At 41.6% G+C, this 20,153-nt stretch overlaps 3 protein-coding genes across 7 annotated transcripts in view; 1 reads left to right on the forward strand and 2 right to left on the reverse strand.

Annotated features, from left to right (window-relative positions):
- Positions 1-4,329, reverse strand: part of slc1a9 (solute carrier family 1 member 9) — a 29,543-nt gene extending 25,214 nt beyond the window's left edge. The window contains exons 1-2 of one of the 5 annotated variants that reach the window (XM_082531665.1): positions 510-2,018; positions 165-262 (exon numbers count right to left, since the gene is read on the reverse strand). The gene's annotated coding sequence lies outside the window, so the exon portion shown is untranslated. Of the gene's footprint in view, positions 1-164; positions 2,019-4,031 lie in introns of those variants that run through there. The other 4 variants (XM_082531667.1, XM_082531663.1, XM_082531664.1 and 1 more) reach the window with 4 other exon arrangements.
- A 207-nt stretch (positions 4,330-4,536) lies between these two features.
- ntf4 (neurotrophin 4) lies at positions 4,537-12,768 on the forward strand. Its single transcript, XM_082531672.1, has 3 exons — positions 4,537-4,776; positions 4,937-5,011; positions 10,500-12,768. The coding sequence occupies exon 3, from the start codon at positions 10,519-10,521 to the stop codon at positions 11,974-11,976; it is 1,458 nt and encodes a 485-aa protein (XP_082387798.1). The 5' UTR covers positions 4,537-4,776; positions 4,937-5,011; positions 10,500-10,518; the 3' UTR covers positions 11,977-12,768.
- Positions 12,769-15,718: 2,950 nt separating this feature from the next.
- Positions 15,719-20,153, reverse strand: part of LOC309705341 (liprin-alpha-3-like) — a 33,524-nt gene continuing 29,089 nt past the window's right edge. The window contains 4 exon segments of the mRNA XM_082531094.1: positions 15,719-18,539; positions 18,803-18,864; positions 19,810-19,972; positions 20,085-20,153. Coding sequence (XP_082387220.1) covers positions 18,812-18,864; positions 19,810-19,972; positions 20,085-20,153 — 285 coding nt within the window. The 3' untranslated portion in view covers positions 15,719-18,539; positions 18,803-18,811.

Consider the following 20,153-nt stretch of genomic DNA (forward strand, 5'->3'; position numbering starts at 1 on the left):
TTCAGGCTTGGCTTGCTTTTTGCGCTCAAACCTCCACCTGTGCTAAATATGTTCATGGGGAAACTGGACAGCAGCTGAAGTGGCGCACACAGGGATGTCAAAGACAGACAGGCAGGCAGAAGTGATGCATTCATCAATTCGAACTCCCCCATGAATGACCTCACCTTTGACCTTTACCTCTTTGCCACCGTGTCTGGCGACTGGGGCATTTCCAGCAGGCTCTGGCTAATTGGGTCAGATTGCGGAGAACGGAGCATTACGCCTGAAATTAGAAACACATGCAGCTATACCTCAGTGTGTACGTGTGTGGTAGCAATGGCAGTGCAGTTTTCATTAGAGAAGGTTTTTTTAGGGGTGAGCAGGAGGTGGAATGCGGCGGGTGTGAGGCGAGTGATGGAAGAAACACGGAAAAGGATTGAAAATGTCAGGAAATCAGGTGAAGACACTAAAATAACGTTCAAAGTGAGTGAAGATGGAAGAGGAGATGATGGAGGACTGACACCAGGTACCTTGGGGAGGCTGAGGATGTGTAATTGAGGCCTGACTTGGTGGCTCTGTTATGGACAGACAGACTGAGAGCCTCGCCCTGACAGCTCGGCTCAGCTATTTGCAATAATTGCTATAATAGCTACCTTCCAATTTCGTTCGGATCTGAGTTTCAAATGCAGGAGGATGTCCAGTGCAGAGGCAACAAGCTGATGCCTGATGGCGCTGCCTGTGGGAAAGATTCATCACAGGGGCCGATGGGAGTAAGAGCGACATCTGGAAACTTCAAAATTAGAACCAGTTGAAGATGTTGGGATCCAAAAGGTGGATCACGTGTGGAGTCGAATTCAATCGCTCCTCTGAAGGGAGAGACTCTGTACAAGGCAGCGCTGTGCTATAAAAGAAATCTGTTTGTTTTTTGTTTTTTACAGGGCTTTAATAAAAGACCGGAAACCTGTTTCAGTCATGATAATGTTGTTTGCTGAAAATAGAAAACCACTGTACAGCATTGAATTTGCCTGCTAAATAGTGCAGCTTAACTTTAAAGAGTTTTGATGACTTAAGGATTAAGGAAAGCTTTTAATGTGACGTGTTAGAGCGGTAGTATGAAGCAAAACTTGTTCTGTGAATGAATGCCTGAGATAAACCTCTGGGTCTCCTCGGCTGTGAAACGGTCACAGTTACATATGCACGCGAAAGCCCGAGAAAAACGCATCCCTGCCTTTTTAGTCATCGCCTTTGTCTGAAGGTGATTCCCATCCACACCGAGCTAACAACTTTCTCTTGCTCTGTTTCTCTCAACCACTCAAACTCTCATTGATGCACCCCGAGGTGGAAATATCTAAGTGCACGCAGGGCAAGTTCAGACAGGGAAGGAGATAGAGAGAATGGTGGGAGGGTTGAACGGATTTCGAGCGACTGACAGTAAATGCCAAGGGGTAGGAATGCCGCAAAGGAGACATTAGGGAGTGTGTATGTATGTGCGCGCAAGTGTTTGTGTTTGATTGGCAAAGACGATCCCGAAAATTCTCAGAAGGTTCTCTGCTTCTACTGTACGCTGGATGTGGATAAGACAAACAAAGCGTGTGCACGTGAAGTCATGTGCGCTTGTGCAATCACTCAGTGAGTACAAGTATATCAACGCCGCCTTCCATCTGATGGTCCTGTGTTAAATGTCTCCGACTCAGAGTGAAGACTGCACTTTAGTCTGCCTCTCTATACAAGAGTGACCCGTTTTAGCGGCCTGAAAACCCTCTTTTCACGATCCCCCCTTCTCTTTCTGTGTCTCCTCTCCAGGTCCCTATCTCTCCCATCCCCGAACTCTTTCATGAGCAGTCTCTCAGGGGCAGGGTTGTAACACAAGCCTGCGCTCTTTTGTCTCCATTCTTTTCCTTATCCTTTCATCTTTTTAAACATTCAGGGGAAAAGGGGTTTGGTGAGATGGAAACCACTACTTGGTAAAGGAAAGAAAGAGATAGCATGTGAGAGAGCAAGAGAGAGTGGGAGGTGGGATGAAGAGGGGAGGCAGAGTAGACCCCCCCCCCCCCCATTCCTCTCACTGCTCATCCGCCAATTTATGGCTCTCCTTTTCAACAAGGCCATTCAAGGTGGGGAGGCTCAGTGGACGCGCTGTTCTCGCAGGTCAATAGCAATGAACCCTCGTCTGGTCTGTATAGGGGTGACTTATCTGCGCCGAGGACCCACTGAACTGTCTGTCAGCCTGTGCGTCCTCTATAGACCTCCATTGTGACTCCTACAGGCCTTGGCTGACTTTCCCCCCGAAGACCTGTGAGCGGACAGAGTGGCCAGTCAACAACTCTTATTTTCATCTTTCCAGCTTTAACAGTACATCCAAACTACCTGCATTGCAGCATTAGCGAAGATCAAAGCAGCAAATATCTGCACGACTGAATGGAAGTCAAAACCATGTGAAAACATGAACTAGATCTGGATCAAATAACACATAATAACACACATGTTTTTAATGGGTTGTGGCACATGGACATGTCCACTATGTGTGCATTAATGGTTTTAGTCTCTATGTTGTGCAGCTGGAAGGCAGCTCCATAAATCACTTCAACCTAAGAAAAAAAGTGTAAAAAAGTGCGATGCCTTGATTGTGATGTCATGCAATCGTCACTGAATTCTTGTTATGAAGGCTCAAACTGAGTGATTTAGCAGTCCCCATGCTGGTGTTTTGAAACAAGACTTGAAAAGCAAGTGATGGACTGACTGTAAAAGTAGTAGTAGTACACTGCATGCTCATTGGCTGATCATTTGTGATTGACAGGTCATTAGCTAATGACAATATGATGGATTATCACCCCTTCTAATAATGACTATAATTCACAAAAACAGCTTTAGTATTACCTGGAACTAATGATGGAGCCCTGAAGACTATCAGGAATTTGGAACATATGACATCATGCACACATTGCTTGGATGTGATACAACCACTATTGGTAAGCGAAAAATATATAGGGCTTCTGAACATCACTAGGTGAAGTGGATTACACCAGAAACCTCAATGTAAGTGCTTTGGTCACTAGCAGATTGTCTCAATCGCCCGAAGTTTGCACTTCAAAATGAGAACCAGTTGAAGATGTTGGGATCCAAAAGGTGGATCACGTGTGGAGTCAAATTCAATTGCTCCTCTGAAGGGAGGAAGTTTGCATGGAACGCACCATCTTCTCTGCAAACACTCGCTAACTATTAGCTGAATGGCAGTAAAACTTGAAAAAAAAATGGAAATGGATGATGTACTGCTTCAAAGCTGCATCAATTTGCTAGCAACAACAAGGAGGTTTTCGGTGCAGCACCCTGCAACCCTCAGTTGGTGAAAACCTTATTGCAAATGCAACTGCGCAAACTGGTTGGGGAGTACACATTTTTGCCTAGTGGGTTCCACGTCCACGGAGACCTTCCCCATACAACGTCACACCTCCAAAATCTGGTTAGAGGTCACGTGACTGCAAAAAAATAGATAACCTTTTTGCACCTCATAAGTTTCCCATGAAAAATTGAAGCCAAGTTTAAGTCACTTCGGTGCCTTAAACCTTTCAGACAGAAGCCATGGCCTTCCTAGACACAAGGCTAGTTTGCCAGAGTAATTCAAGGGTCCCCATACTAATCACCACCTAAAGTCCTCAGATAAGGAGGCCCAACAATCTAAACATGAACATGATGAATTATAGCCTCAGTGCACAGTATTTTCTTAATCATCTTGTCAGAGTATACAGTATCTTCCTGTTGTAATTTAGGCCTATTTACTCTTTCCTAGGATTTGATGTGCATGCCAACATCGAAATTAACCTGTAAGCACTCACATCTCTACGTGTCTTGCAAACATGCCTAAAAATCTGGCACAAGCATAGAGGAAGCAATCTGAAAGCAGACTTGGATTTGGCATTAAAACACAGAGTTACATCTTCAGGTTTGATTGTGCCAAACGGGATTATGTTGCAGCCTCACACACTTGCAAACGACAACCGTGCAGCTACGGCTGGTTGTAATAATTTACAGTTGATGCCCCATAATGAACTCACCGAACTTGGATCTGTGCCCGTATTACTGGCATTACTGGCTGTTTTCCTGTGAAGTGTGAGGCGGGGATCAAAAACAGGAGGGGTGACGGTTAAGATCATCTCATGGCCACGTTAATTCCAAGCTAGCAAAGATATGTGACTTTGTTTTGGGGCTAATTATTGTTTTCTCTTTTAGGTGTCTGTTTAGGAGCGGTTGTTTCATACATCTGCTTTGACAGATGTTAGTCGCTGAATGCCCCAGAACTCTTATCCATATTCTACTAAAGGATCCTGAGGGGGGGGGGGGGGAGTTCGCCCAGTCTTTGCGCTTCCACCAAGAAACTAATCTCAACTGAGTCGAGCTAGCAGTAAGCCAATAACAGGGCCATTCTGAAGAGACTGCGTGCTTCTTTAAAATAAAAGCCCTGCCTTTCCGTCACGTTCGATGGAAATTCAAATTCCTCAGTTCATGTTTTATTTTGAAAATGTTAACCGGAAGTTTTGATTGTAGTTAATGCTAGCTTTGTTGAACGCGTTTCAGGCGGAGTTCGGAGTTCTTAAAACGTTTGGGTAGCTTCTTCAGCGCTCCACTTCGTCGCTCACTTATTTGAACTGACATAATTTTTCTCTGGGGCTCCTTGGAGCAGTAACAAGTTATGGAATATCCACATTTTCAGGCGGGTCAACATTTGTAATAGTTTTGTGGGTTTATTGCATACAGTATTTCTCTTGAGTGGAAGCGCTCCCGGGACAGGAGAGTTTTCTGGTGTGTAACTACTTTCCTTTCCTTTTTTTTCTCTCCCCTCATTGGATTTTTGGTGCACTCGTGCGATGTCACGGACTATTAAAAAAGGAGAAAGACATGTTTGTGAATAGCGTTTGTGGTTAGCGTGTAAAAGTGATTTGGGGTTTCTTTTTTAAACCAGTTGAGCAACAGCGACAGGACTATAATCAATGTGGTGTCAGCTGGAAGGACGCGGGGTCCGGATCTCACCTAAACGGTATGCCACACACGTACACTCAAAATAATGTTTAAATATTCTGCAGCGCAGCTCAATCGAAATACAGACACGTTTCTTCATTTATTTATGCAATCAGTCAGTTACAGATACAGGGGCGGTTCCATGATTTTGTAAATTGAGTGGCATAGTGGGGACCAAGGCAGTGGGGCCCCGCTGGAAAACATATTATATTATAATGTTTAATGAGAAATAAATACAAAGTAGAAAACTGGTGCAGAAAACACGGATTTCCAAGCTCAAGTGCCCTCATACAGATGTAGTAGACAAGTGTGAATGTGAATAACATTTTTGCAAAGTGAAGAAAAAAGTTAAAAAGTCATAACCCTGCTTAAATATTAGTAAAAAAAACTTGTAGGTTCAACATATGCTGAAAGTACTTACAGTAAAAGAACGTGCAGAATTATGCAGAATCAAAATATATCCATTATACAATACATTATACTAGATCATGCATCATAACTGAATCTATATAGCTATAATAATTAATATTTATTAATATGATTATATTTTGCAATATATAACAAAAAAATGTAAGCTTTAAAATTATTATAAAGCACATTATTTTGCATACAAATTATAGTGGAGTAAAATCAGAAAGTTTCTATTAATACTTATTTAGTAACGTACTTGAGTAAGTAGACTTGCTAAGTTAGATTAGAAGATGGAAGCTTATCAGTGCCCTGGTTCAAAGGCACTGGTGAGGTCCTATCACTTTGAGGATAACAACCAGAAAGTTATATAAGTCAGGCTACTATAAGTTTAATAATTTTATATTTATTTATTTTCCCGAGCTCTCTTTTTAATTACATTCATGTATAAACAGGCACGAATTGATCATTATAATTTAATTTTTTTATTTGATTCATACTTTCTTTTTTAAAGCTCAGCATTTCTCACTTGATTGAGAAGATCAAGACGCTCTACGTGTTTTCCTTGGCAGCCCGACACTTGTAGGGTTTTTCACATGTTGTTTTCCTTGGCAGTCACTCAGGTGAGGTGAATGCTACCGAGTCACAACACAAACCTGCTGGTAGATCACACGAGTTGCCATTTTAACATACCTGCAGCTGATCTCTTAACTCCGCGCTGTCAACAGATAAGGGGCTGAATAGGCTTCGTGGGTGGTTTTTGCAGGTGAAAGTGCAAGTTTGAGTGTAATATAAATTATTTCATTACAGTTTTTAAGGGTTTTTTTACGCTTTTAAACAGAAGAAGACGCATGGCTTGCTTGCACCTCATTAGAAGTGTTTCCCAGTGTGAACCAGAGAGATCTACAAGTCATTTGAGAGAGGTGTCACTGACAGAGCCAAGGTTAGAGAGGAGGGGGCTCAATCCTGCAGGATGAGCATGGTACGAAACAATCACAGAGCTGGAATTAATGGGCTGTTTGCGCAGCGGGACCGCAAGGCACTGTAAATGGATGTAAAGGCTTTTATTTTTAACCTCGAAAGAGGGGACGAAGCAGAGGGAGGACAAACATTTACCTGCATGTTTTTTCCATCTCACATAGTGTCACAGCCACTCCTGCTGTCAGTGTTTCTAATAGATGCTTTTGAGACCGTTTAGTCAGACCCAACCTGTGATTAAAATGTGGTGAAAGATGCAATCTGACGTGTAAACTGTTTTCAGGGGGAAGCTTCCCTCTGAGATCTTCCACCCCCATCGAGGGGAAGTTACAGAACTTCAGGCAGGATTAGTTTAGGAGAGAATGCAGTCCTAACACTGAATGCATTTTCCCGCTGTCAGATGGATGTGCCTGACATTAGCCACACATGTGGAACTTGTAAACAGACTAAATAGCACAGTAGCCATTGCCAGGTGTGGATCTGCTTTATGGCATGTGTTTCCTGGGGTGGGTCTCAAGAGAGAGCCAGAGGCACACTGTACCATAATTCCCCCTGATTCCTTCTTCCCTTTAACACTGGCAGGAGTCTGAACAATTTTCCAGGTGTCAGATCTACTCAGAAAAACACTTATGTTTATATTCTGTGTTTAAAGTTTTTCTATTGTTAATGTTGAGCAAGAGTTTTGAGTGACGGCACGTGAAGAATGTGGATTGATGCATGTGTTTCACGCTAACTTAAAGTGGCTTGATAATACAGAAAAATGTATGACAAGTTATCATCCATTAACAGGAAGTTAGTGTCTACTGTATTGTAATTTTTCAAGTGAATTATAAAAACTTTATCAGCTTCTTAAATGTCTTTACAAAATAATAAATGTCAATTATGTGTATTTAAAAGTGTCCATAAAAAAGACCGAATCTGTGTTCAGCTAAAAGCGCTGTTTAATGTAAGAACCAGAAAAAGCAGCACATTAATCTGATAAAAATGAGTTAAAAAAATAAATACATAGAAAGAGATATAAAGTAAAATGCTGAACTGTCAGAGCGAGGGGAAACATTGCATTTTAAGAGTGGTTAAAAACAAAGTGAAATAGGACAGTTTCAACCTGTCACGTAAAAATGCTCCCTGACGTATGCTCATATCTGCTGGGAATGTTGTATTGCAGAGGTTGGGAACAAGTTGTATCTTCCGCCTTGTTTTGACTGCTTTTCTGAAGCTTAAATGAATGCACAGCCAATGTGATTGCAGAGAAAAGAAAGCCAGCATGTGAGCTATCAAGGACTTATATTAATCAGTGCTAAGAAATGGAGTTCTTGGAGGTCTCTCCGTTAGTGTCCTCAAAGTTTAGTCTGTTTATTCATGGATTTTTGCTCGATGAGGTGGTTCCATCTGTTTGTTTAGGCTGTATATCCTGTGGTATTCTTCCTGTGCTGCTCATTTTGAAGGCTCTCAGGCTACGGTGATTAGGATTAACATAAGAGTGCAGCCTCGAGTAGGGTTTTACTTACTAGGTGAGGTTTTTGAATTAGACGGCCTGGGGTATTTGTGCATACTCATTTGTGGAGAGGGGGTGTAGGTTGCGAGGGCTTGAGTTTGGTCCAGACGGTGGAAGAACTTTGTGTCTAGCCTTGCAGGGAGAGCAAATGATGCATGTCATTGTGGCAAATGGAGCATGGTGATGAAGTGCAGCTCCTGCTGCTGCTGTTTTACAAAGAAACCACTTAGACGGTCAGCCTGCCTGCCCTCGGTGTGATGTCTGAGTGCTCCACAAAGGCCTTTAGGAAACCTGTAACTCCAACTGATCACATATTCCACAGCTGTCCGGGATATTTGATCCTGTACTTCCCCTTCGTGTTAACGGTCAGATTTATCACTTTAATTGGTTTCCATCACACAAAACATTTGGCAGGCCTGGTACACTGATCAGTAAACTAAGCAAACATGTAGCTCTACACGCTGAGGTGTGATTTGGCGTCAGCAGGCACTTTGAGCGGCAGCACCTTGGGTGACAGCATGAATGATGTCTCAACCAAACCTTGCTGCGTCTCGCTGGCAGCATTGTGTCCCGGGTGTGGTTCTATTGAGTTACAGGTCCTGTCACAGGAAGGATTTAGTTTTGTCACCACTCATTCACACACTCACTGATAGCCACCGATGATCCCCCCGCCCAGTCGCTCTTACACACCTGTTAAAACAAACAATTATAATATCAGCAAACAAACGAAGTCATAACATTCCGTTTTTGACACGTATTTTATGTTGCTGTGGTTTTTTAGAAGTCTGCATCCTTTGCCACGAAGGAGCCTCGCCAGCAACGTTACATCACTGACATTCCCATCATTCCATTTTTTACTCTTTCCAATTGACCTTTTCCCTGCTTTTAAACAAATAACTAAATCCTCACTTACCTCCCCCGTGTAGGCTCGTGAGTACTGCTTGAATACCGTCTCGCTGGACCTGCGGTATAGATTGGTGGCTGGAATATTTTTACTGTTAGTCAGAGGGCAACCTCACATTGAGTCACATGTGAGTCATCTCACTTTTTATTTCATTCACATAATGTCAGAGTTGACAAAGCAATTCACCCTAAACGTCCTTTGCGTGTCAGGAATTGTTTACATTTGGCTTACACGAGGGAGTGTGCGGTCTGGTTGACTATATTTATACTAACAGTTAGTTTTGATTTTCAGGAAATTTGCTCATAATTTTTTAGATGAAAAAAAAAGCTGTAAACTGTGCACATCTGATAGGTTGGCAATAAAGTTTTTTGCCTTCAAATTAGTGGTCAGACAAACTATTGAAACCAGGAGTTTAACTGGTGTTTAACTGTATCTCAGGTCCCACAGCATAATTGTGAAAACTGTAATGTCTAAATATGATTCAGGTCATGAGTGAATTGGAAATTTATCAGCGTAATGAAGGGATCAGGCCTGTCATAACAGGATATTTACGCGTCTGTAATGTGTGTGTGTGTGTGTTACAGACAAGGGGAGAAGGAAATGACAGAGCTAACAAATTGGATAGTGTTGATACAATGCTACTCCCACTGACACCACAGTTCAGTTACACCAACATGGTACCCTAGCCTAAATAATAGTCATGTAATGCAGCAAGTATTGTATTATGATTCGTTTTATTGGTCTACATATATCAAACTTATTAACCTTATAAGTGCCACTTATTCTCCAAAAATCTCTCTGTGCATAGAAATCCCTGAATTGTTATTGTGGGTGTCATATTGTAATAATATTGAGCTCTTCTAAGATTCTGTGACCAGGTAAAATGGGCAAAAACAATAATAGTGAACTAACTAGTCAACAGTTAACTATGCGTTTTATGAAATGCTTAGTATGTACTTTTTATAACATAATATTGTGTATATGACCTAAAGGAGTTATACAGAAGAATTTCAGCTTCTTATTTTTGCCACACAAAAAGCAGCACTAAAGCCTTTTGTAACTACAAGCTGCACAAAGTTTAGATAATACAGGTTATGGCAGGCAGGACGTTTACAATAGCGATCACTCTATAATTGAAACTCTTCCAGGCTAGTGCAGCTGAATGCAGTACTGTATCCGTCATTAAATTTCCATCACCAGTTCACTCACAGCCCAGGTGTAAACAGGTAGAATACTTGCGGTTTATCTCAGCTGTATTGGTATGCTTTCATATTATGTGTGTGTGTTTTGACAAGAAGGTATATTGTAAGTTACAACATGTAGAAGAAAGTCCCAGATTCTTGAATTCTGAAGAAAAGTAGCAACAGCAGAAGAGAAACAAATCATGCCTTTAAAAGCTTTGGCTGTAAAGTTTCTGACACACATACGTGCCAGTCTGTCGGAGGTGAGCTCTTCAAAGTGTGCACCATTCATAGCTGAACTCCTCTTGCAGAAACAAAGATCGACCTCGCTGTACCTATTTTTCCACGAGTTCTGCCAAGATTTTAGAGCCATACCTCAGCAGTTAAAGCACCAGTCTCATAAAGCTGTAGGCCACCAGTAAAACCTCTCAATTTACACTTTAATTGTGGTGCTTGGTTTAACTGTATAAGCCACAATTTGCATTGTATAAAGTAACGTTGGCTCTCTCTCCTCTTGTGTCTGCTCTATTTTAACCACCAGCTGATACGTCTTGGGAGTGATGCACTGGCTTCCCCTGGTTGCCATGGTGATTGCCTCGGCCCTGCCCTTCCCTCACAACCCCGTGTCCAAGATTGCTACTGCGACCGCCGAGCCTGGCTTCGACAAACGCAGAGAGCACCGGCATGACCCAGCCGCTCGCCTCGCAGCTGCCCCCGCGGACTACAGCTTCAATGGAAGTGCCTCGCAGACGGACTACAACATGACTGCTGCGCTCAGTCAACACAGCAACAGACAAAACCTCCAGAGCCGTAAGGATTATGTAAAACCTATACACGAAGAGACATTCAAGGTGGAGAGTCGAGGAACCCACCAATCAAACAGCAACTCAGGCAGCAATGACAGAAGCAGCTTAGATGTTCCCACAGAACGAGCTACACTCAGGGCCGAGGATGTTTCCCAGGATAGTTCTGTTCCCAAGGATTACAAACCTGGCAGCACCAGCAGGTATGAATACGCAGGCTTTGTGGACTTTTCCAAGAAAGACAATCTTCAGGACGCTACTGATAGGCCATTGCAGGTTTCTGCATTGGAAAACCATGTGAGTCCTGCTACAACACATAAGGGTCAAACAGGACCAAAACTGACTACAACTTCAGATCAGTTCAGAGATACACAAAAAATCGGGACAGCGAGCCAGAGGACCGTGGGAACTGGAAGAGGTTTTCCTAAAGAAAGTCTGACAATGGAGGATGGTCTGGGTCTGGGAGGGCTGGATAACATCTTAAAGGGAGACGAGTTGTTTCTCGATGCTCATCCTCGGGTCCTGTTCTCATCCTCTCCATCACCTCCGGAGGACCCACCTCTTTTGCTCATGTTAGAGACTGGCATGCTGGAGGAGGACAGGGATTGGGAGGAGCAGGAGGCCATGGACGAGCGCATCGAGGGTCACGGCGACCGCGCACTCGACAGGAGTACGACTTTGTCTTGGGCAGACTCTGCTAGATTAACCCGCGAGGGTGTCCATCCTGTTAAAAGGGATAAACGCTCACATTTGACTGACAGATCAAAGGAGGGTATTAGGTCAAGGGAACAGTCGGTGTGCGAGGCAATAAGTGTGTGGGTTAACAAGACAGAAGCCACTGACTTCAAAGGAGAGAATGTCAGTGTCTTACAGGAAATCCAGACTCAGAGAGGACCTCTACAACAGTACTTCTATGAAACTAACTGCCACCATCCCAACAACCGGATCCAGTCAAAGGGTGCTGTTGCATCAGCGAAATCTCTCAAACCTCGAGGGATAGGTGTGGCTGGGGGCAGCTGCTTGGGAGTGGATAAAAAACAGTGGAACAGTGAGTGTAGAGTCAAGCAGTCGTACGTGCGAGCACTCACCAAAGATAATAGAAACAGAATCGCATGGAGGTGGATTCGAATCAACTCGTCCTGCGTCTGTGTGCTGCTGTCCAGAGCAAATCCGGCAACGGGGAGGGAAGTTTTGACAAGAAGGGGGAGGGCTTAAGAGACAGCACAAAGTGAAGTGACACAGAGCAGAGCAGCTCTGACATCCTTCTGTGTGCACTTTCTCTTCCTCGTGGTCTTTCCTAGAACATGAGGGAAGCTATCTCTTCTTAAATCCAGACCTTTTCAGATATCTCTTTTCCTTCCACTACAACTTTATGTGACTTTTGCATTTAAAAAAACAAGAAGACCTCAACACTAGATCTTAGGGAAAATTGTCCTATAGAAATTTTACTTTAAGAAGTACTGTTTTTGTATGATTTATCTTTCATAATCTAAGTTATTTTTGATTAGTATGTAAGCATGTGTATGTCTTTGATATTAATATATTCCTATATATATATATAAGTGTACAATATGACACCAGTATACCTTTATGTATGAAGCTATGTATATTTGTGTGTATTTATAGAAGAAGCCTTCATGGGCTTGTAGGTCTCTCCAGTGTCTGATGATAATTCCAGCCTCTGGTCCGCTCGGGTTGTAAGAGGAAGGAGCGCCCCCTACTGAGGTTCCATTTTACTGCTCCAAACTCTCACCGTATATTTTACCATGAAACGTTACAGTTATGGTTTAACTAAGACTGCAGCGTGGGCACATGCTAGCGTGATTTCAGCCAGGCAGAGGATTTTTTGTGGCAGGATGTATCTGTGCATGTGGGCCTCACATGTGGCTCATGATTGTAAAAGCATGTGGTTTGTAAATTATGTGACACTTAAACAAGCTGATTTACCATCTTTGCGTTTGTTCAGTTGTCCTGCCAAACATGGTAATAAAGGAACTTTGTACTCAGTATGCTCTGAACTTAACTAATGTACATACAAAGTACAGCTTTCACTACTAGCTTTTTATTGTATTTTTTGCTGCTGAAATCTGCTGGTAAGAGGAAACGTGCCAAACATGCTTAAAAGTTGTAAAGTCCTCATTTTAAAAATCATCCATTACAAGCAAAAATTGTGGCTATTCTGTGTTCAGTTGTCTATAAATCCAGATACATGTAGTTGATTAAAAATAATTGCTTCAGGAAAAAGAGCAAGCCAAGACTACATACCTCCAAGGTTGAGGTGCACAACATGCACAAATCCCTACACACACTAGGATATCTACACCTGGATAACGTTTATGTTTCCTGAGAACATCTAAACTGTGTCTCCCATTTTTTCTGATTTTATTTGCATATGTATTTGTGAAGATATGACAAGAAAATGTCCATTTTTATGCCCCATGAAGGTGACGAATGTGTCGAAAAACATTAGTGGATTTACTTTTTGGGTGCGCACTAACAACAAAACACAAACCAATCAAATAAACTTACTGACACTATTTAAAGACAATAAACATGTATTTTCTATCCACAAATTGTATAATCCATGCTTTCATGGAAGTCCAAATACTGGATAAAGTTTAATTTTCTTGTCACATTGCAGTTAAAGGTCTTTAGAGAGGGTTTAAAAAAAAATCTATTTATCACTACATCATTCAGATAATGCAGTAAACAGCCAGGAAAATGTCAGCCTCACCACGTTTTTGTTTTATAACAAATGACGTTCTATAAATCAAGCTCTGAGTGACACATTAATGAACTGCTCTATTAAAAAGCCCTTTAAGATATAAACAGATATAAAGCTGTGATGTTGGGTGGATGTAAGTGCTACTCAGGTAGATTCCTGGCTCAGAGTGAGAGCACGCCTTTTAGAGATATGTGTTGTAAAATGTTTCTTTTGGAAACAGCAGCGATTGTTAAAATTGAAAGAAAGTGATATCACCAAAAAGTTACGTACATTGAGGTGGAGCCTTTTTTTGTTGCTATTTTATGGTTATAATGCAGGTGAGGTATTTTCTATAGAAATATGCCTGAATTTGCATTTTTTTTCTAGAATAAATTTGAACATCAGATAACGCCAGTTGTACACTCATCACTCACTTTATTAGGTAGTACTGGGTTGGATCCCGGCTTGACTTCAGGATTACCTGAACTCCATGTGGCATAGATTCAACAAGATGCTGGAAACATTCGTCAAAGATTTCGGTCTGTGTTGATTGCCTCACACACTTGCTCTTCTTCTATCACATGTCAAATGGGCTCTATTGGAAGAGATGTGGAGGCTGTGGAAGCCATCTGAGTACAGTGAGCTTATCATGTTTAAGTGGCCAGTTTGAGATGATGATTTGAGTTTTGTGACGTGGTGCTTTTTCCTGCTGGAAACAGCCATCAGAACATGAGCACGCTGTGGTCAAAAGGGATGGACATGGTCAGTAATAATGCTCAGACTGTGCTGTTTAAATGGCATTCAGTTGGTACTTAGTGGACTAAAGCTTGCCAAGAAAATATCCCCCATAACATTAGAGCCCAACCTCCAGCCTGAACCAGTGATGCAAGGTAGGATATATCCATTCTTTCACAGTGTTGCCTCCAAATTCTGATCCTGCAAATGTTTTTCTGGTCCTCTGATGTCCAGTTTTGGTGAGCCTGTTTACTATTCTGCGCTGACAGAGTGGCACCCTGTGTGGTCTTCTGCTGCTCTAGGTCATCTGTTTGACGTGTTGGGCGTTCAGAAATGCCTCTCTGCATACCTTCATTGTAATGAGTGGTTATTTGATTTACTGTTGTCTTCCTATCAGCTCAAAGCAGTCTTGCAATTGTTCTCTGACCTCTGACTCCAACAAGGTGTTTTCACACAGAGAACTCCCACTCCCTTAAAAATCTTCTCTCTTGGAAAATCCAAGTAGATCAGCAGTTTCTGAAATACTCAAACTAGTAGAGTCACCCTTCTTCCCCATTCTGACACTCCCCATTTCAATTCCATTCACTTTTATTCATATAGCACCAAACCACAACAACAGTTGCCTAAAAGCTGTAAGATAAAGACCCTGCAATGTGACAGAAAAACCTCAACAATCAGACGACACCTAAGAGGAAGTACTTTGGCGACAATGGGAAGGAAAAACTTCCATTTAACAGGAAAAATCCTCCAGGAGAACCAAGCTCAGGGAGGGGAGGGAGACAAAAGACATGCTGTGGAAGAAAACCAGAGATGAATAATAACCCATAATTAAATGCATGGTGTATGAATATATATTGAGTGAATAGGGGTGAGAGAACACTTTTAATTCAGCTAGTTGTCTTGACCATGTCCACATAACTGAATGCATGGAGTTGCTAGCAGATATATGTGTTATTGAGCAGTATACCTAACAAAGTATCCACTGGGTGTACACCAGAAAATGCTGTTGACAGTCAGAAAAAGTTCATTTGATCACATTTTAAGGACTAAAAGTTTTCAATCAGACTTTGAAGAATATTTGAAAAAAAAAAAAAAAACTTAAAAAACTTTATCGACCAGCAAACCGGTGAAAAGTTTGGTGGATGTACGTGCAATTAAAGTGGAGAGTACAAGCAAAAAATGAGAGAACATACTTTAAATGTAGCCCAGCTTTAAATTCTTCAGGTTTTACTGCATTTGTTGGTAAAAAAAAAAAAAAAATCATTTTGAAACCTCCCAGTTAAGTCCAGCTAGTTTAAATTATTTTGCTAGTTTGTTTGGCAAATTTTCTACTACTACTACTTATTAGTACTTGGGTGTTTGCAAAGTATGCAAAAGATATTTACAAAGTGAAGTGAAACAAACTAAATATGTCTTTTCCTTGTACTCTGAAAGAAGAAGCAAAACAACTTCTTAAATCTTAAATTTTTATCTATAGAAGTCACTGAATAAAAGAAAATCAGGAAAACTTTGCGATGATCAGCAGATCCACCTGGATCGCTTTATTTATTTTTTTCTTTTACATCACCATTTTCATCATCATCATCATCATTATTTTTCTTTATTTTCCAGATGATTTTTTTTTCAATTTGTATTACTATCACTTTAATCATGGAAATCTGTTAAATCATTGCACAATTTGTTCTCAAAATGTACACATACAGTAGCGTATTTGAATGACCATTTTCAATGTTTCATATTTACTTTTAAAACTAGTTCAAATGAAGTCAAGAAGGAACAGAACATGTACATACATTTATCCAATACATACCTAAAGAAAATAAATAGTTATTGTAAAAAATAAAAAATACAACTGAAAAAAATACACACATTTTACAAATTGATCCCCAGGCTCCCACCCCTGTAGGTTTATCATACAGATATATATTTTTTAACGACACCTCATATCATCTTCACTACCAAAAAAATGTTTTTAGGTCATTGTCATTTGTTTGACATGCATCGTAAACACAGAGGCTAAAGGTTTTGTTTCCTGGGCTTCCACGGGCTCGCCCCGACCTCATCCGGCCTCTCTCTGATCTCACCCCCACGCCCCCAGAAAGCGCTCTAAATTTCGGTTATGGCTTCTGTGTGCAATAAAATGACCGGCTTCTGTCCATCCTTCTTTTTCTTCTTCTTCTTTTCTCCCTTTGAGTTGCTGTTTTGTCTCTCTGTTGCCTCTGCCATCATCAGGATTACCCAAGACCCTGAGCTGATGATTACAAGTCACAAACCTCGTAAAGACACCGTGGACGCTGACTGAGGATTTCGCGTTGGAGTCTGGCTTTATACTCTAAACTTGGGTACCACTTTCTAGATAGACATAGTTTCGAAATGGCTTAGAGGTTTTAATAAATGGCATTATTTCCATGTAAAACATTAATATTTATAACAATGTACAGGACACTAATGAGATACTGAATTATTAAGTGAAAGGTGAACTTTTTGGTGCAAGTTCCTGAAAAATAGATTTTTCCGGTGCATATTCGCCTCTAGAATAACCCTCCTTTCCTTTTTAATTCAGTCTTACAGTCACTAGAAAGATTATATTTGGTTAGAGGAACCGTTCACCTAAAAATCAAGCTTTCCACCGTCCAGAATGTTTGGGTGTGAGTTGCTCAGTTTTGGAGATATTGCCTGTCGATATGTGTGGCTTCTCTTGAATATAGCTGAAATTGATAAAACTCAACAAAGATCGAGTGCTACGTAGAAACTATTTTATTTGCCCAGTCTACATCCACCAATCAGAGGTACGTGTAGCTATCGAACATTACAGCTCTGTTGAGACGAGGCCCTAATGTTTGTTATATATTCTGACACGCTGTCACTAGCAGAGGCTCTACTGTAGGTCGAGGTATAAAATGATTCTACACCAGTCTCTATAAGTGGATGTCTGTATGTAAGTGAGTAGAGACCAGATTTTTGCTACAAGAAGCTTTCTGGTTTCCATTTGCATTCAGAGTTACATTGTTAATCACATTTGAGCAGGTTTGCCTGCATGCAGATAAACAGTCTTGGCCCAGATATCTGTAGGCTACATAAAAACTTGCTGTTGCCCCAAAATGCTAAATTAGCAGACCGACCGATAAGTGCCCAGATTGCATTTGCTCCTTTCTTTTGTTCCACACTTATAGATTATATTAAAAATAAGTAAATCTCATACTGAAGCAGAGATTGTATCACTTCTTTTCCAAACTTTAAAAAGGTTCCTACCAAAACCACAATGCTGTTGCGGAACTGTTTCCACAGTCTGAGTGGAACCCCACTGAAAGTAAAAAACAAATATCACTGGAGTGTCCTTTTAACATCAATAAAGCCAAAACTTATAAAAACCTATTAACATCTTTTTTAGAAAGTGGTACCAGCGGTAACTTAATTGACTTCCTGCCATTGACATCATGAGATCATGAACACAATGCTTCTATGGCCTTGCTACACACTGTCCCATGCAACTCTGTGCCTTTGATCTCTATAATGGACTCCCTTCAAAAGAGATTACTCAGCTTATCGGCTTTCAAGGCCCCAATAGACAAGCCGTGAGGAGGGTCCCTCTGATGTGGTCGGAGCTAAATGGTGGTCTGAATTCAGACGGATTTTACTACACCACCGCAACCAACCCCTGACAGGACCATAGAAGCCAACAAAGAGCCACAATGGCTGACACTAGACACCAGCCAGCCCTTTAGTACAAAGGAGAACACCGGTGTAGTTTATGACACGTTTATGTCCACCTAGCCATTTCCCCTCCAAGTCGTCACTCAGTTTTAACACCCTCTCGGTCCTCTCCAGACTTTACGGTGAGGTTACTTTCTGTACCGGCCCTCGTTATAAAACACCTGTTGTTGAGCAGAAGTTGTAAGGCGACACATTTACTTGTTTTCAAACTGTAAGACAATAAATGGCAGCAAGTGTTATTTTTTTCTGTAGGTAGGAAAATGAGCCCTGATATTGCCAACTCTGCTAACTTTACGTGGACAGGAATGAAGAAAGGAGAGACCTACACAGCGCAACGGCACCGACTCTAACCGACACCGGTGTTGTCCTTTTCGCACCCTTGGCACTGAGAGAGGAAGAGTTGAGAAGGTAGTGAGAGACAGAGGGAGAAAACAGCGTATCCGTTTCAACCTTCGCAGTCTTCGCAAATACATTCATACATTCTTGATTTCCCCCTTATTTCTTTTCTTCTGTTATTGCAGAATGGTCAGACTGAAAGATTTATTTAAAGTTAAATGGTTATATTCATTGCTTCTTTCTCCGTGGATGAGCGAGAGGGTCCTCTAGTCACAATCCTGTCAGCGCCCTGGGGGGGGAGAAACAACATTACTGCCACGTCACTGCTTCTGTGGCCTCAATTCAACTCAGCTCAAAGCCCCACCAACCAACCAAACCAAGCACTTTAAAATTCCCAAACTGCAACAAACAAATACATAAAACAAAGACTTCAAAAAAAAAAAGGGAGAGTTTGGACACATGTGCAAGCTATCTCTGAAGCTTAGAGGAAATGTTTGTGTCATGAAACGAATGAAACCAGACTGTTTAATTAATAAGTCGGAGGGTTCTCACCTCAGCCACTCAACAGGAGTACGTCCTCACTGAGGCAGATTCACCCCGGGCACCAGAGCTGGCTGTGTTGGAAACCGAGACACAGAGGGGGGTTATTATTATAACTGCAAAGTCTTTTAAACAGCACTGACCTTCCAGAGGCATTCCTATTAAGAGGAGGAATGAGGGAAAATAGTCTTCCTCTGTACTTTGAAGCGTCTGCTCCTTGTTATTGCCAGTTCCTCCAATGAAGGCAACACAAAATTCCACTGGCAAATTAATAGCAGAGTAGCATGAAAACAACCAACTGCCGCCTGTGCATTAGCAGCATCTTATATAACATCCGGTGTATTCTGGCTGCAGAAAAATCTTTCAGCTCAAGGCTCATTTCCAAGAATTACAAATGTAAACACACGGCTCATTTATTAAGAGGTCTACGGTACCGTTTCACCTGGGCCGACCTTGCACTGTTACCCCACTACAACCAAAGTTTTGCCCCAGTTTTTCAAATGCTCTTCATAAGGTCCTCACTCTGCTCTTCCCTCACACTGACCTTTTAAGGCAGACACCCTCCCTTCATGTTTCTTCCTGTTAAAAGGAAGTTTTAAGAAGGGTCTCCAGACCTCAAGGAGGACTTATTAGGTTTAAATGTAAGGATATGACCTTGCTATGTGTGGTTCCCTGAGATTACAAATGCAAGAATCTGGTGCTTTATAATAACCATCATTAATAAAAGTAAATTGAGCTTTGGTTTAACATCGTTAACAATGATGGATAATTAATAATGCTTACTAATTGGGTTTGTAAACAACTGCCTGGAAGTGGTTACGGTAAACCTTTAACTGATGTTTATAATACTTATTTTAAACTGTGGTTTGTTTCACTCACTGCTTTGTTTTGACTTTTATCTTCATATTTACCAGCTGTTTGGTGAGGTTTTTGAAAAGAAAATTGCATTTTGAGTAAAACATTTGAGTCTGGAGTGAGATTGGTCTCAGAGGTTTCAGAGGTCACGGGGTCATACTCACCTTCACTCTGAACCTTCCTCAGGGTAACGGAGGGTGTAGAGATGGCTGAGGCACGGAAGTTAGCAGGCAGGGTCTCGGCAGAGTCAGAGGTCACGCCCCGCAGGTCTTTCTCCCTAAACATCTTCCTCCAGGAGGGAGAGCGGGTGAATGTCTTAGTCCCATCCTGTCAGCGAGACACATGTCGTGAGCCTTAAGATGGATCCTCATGCAAACAACCTTTGTATTCTTCATGGGTATTTTGTTTTCTTTTTTTAAAGACATATTAGCATGCTCACCTCATCGGGCCGTCTCTCAGTTCCCATGGAGATGAGGGAGTTGTACTCTTGCTCCAGGAGCTGTCTGGC

This window comes from Aulonocara stuartgranti (assembly GCF_965226115.1).
Source record: "Aulonocara stuartgranti genome assembly, chromosome: 4".
NCBI lineage: Eukaryota > Metazoa > Chordata > Actinopteri > Cichliformes > Cichlidae > Aulonocara > Aulonocara stuartgranti.

What these genes read in the sequence shown, in the direction of transcription:
- ntf4 (XM_082531672.1), top strand. Translation starts at nt 10,519, where the DNA reads ATGCACTGGCTTCCCCTGGTTGCCATGGTGATTGCCTCGGCCCTGCCC.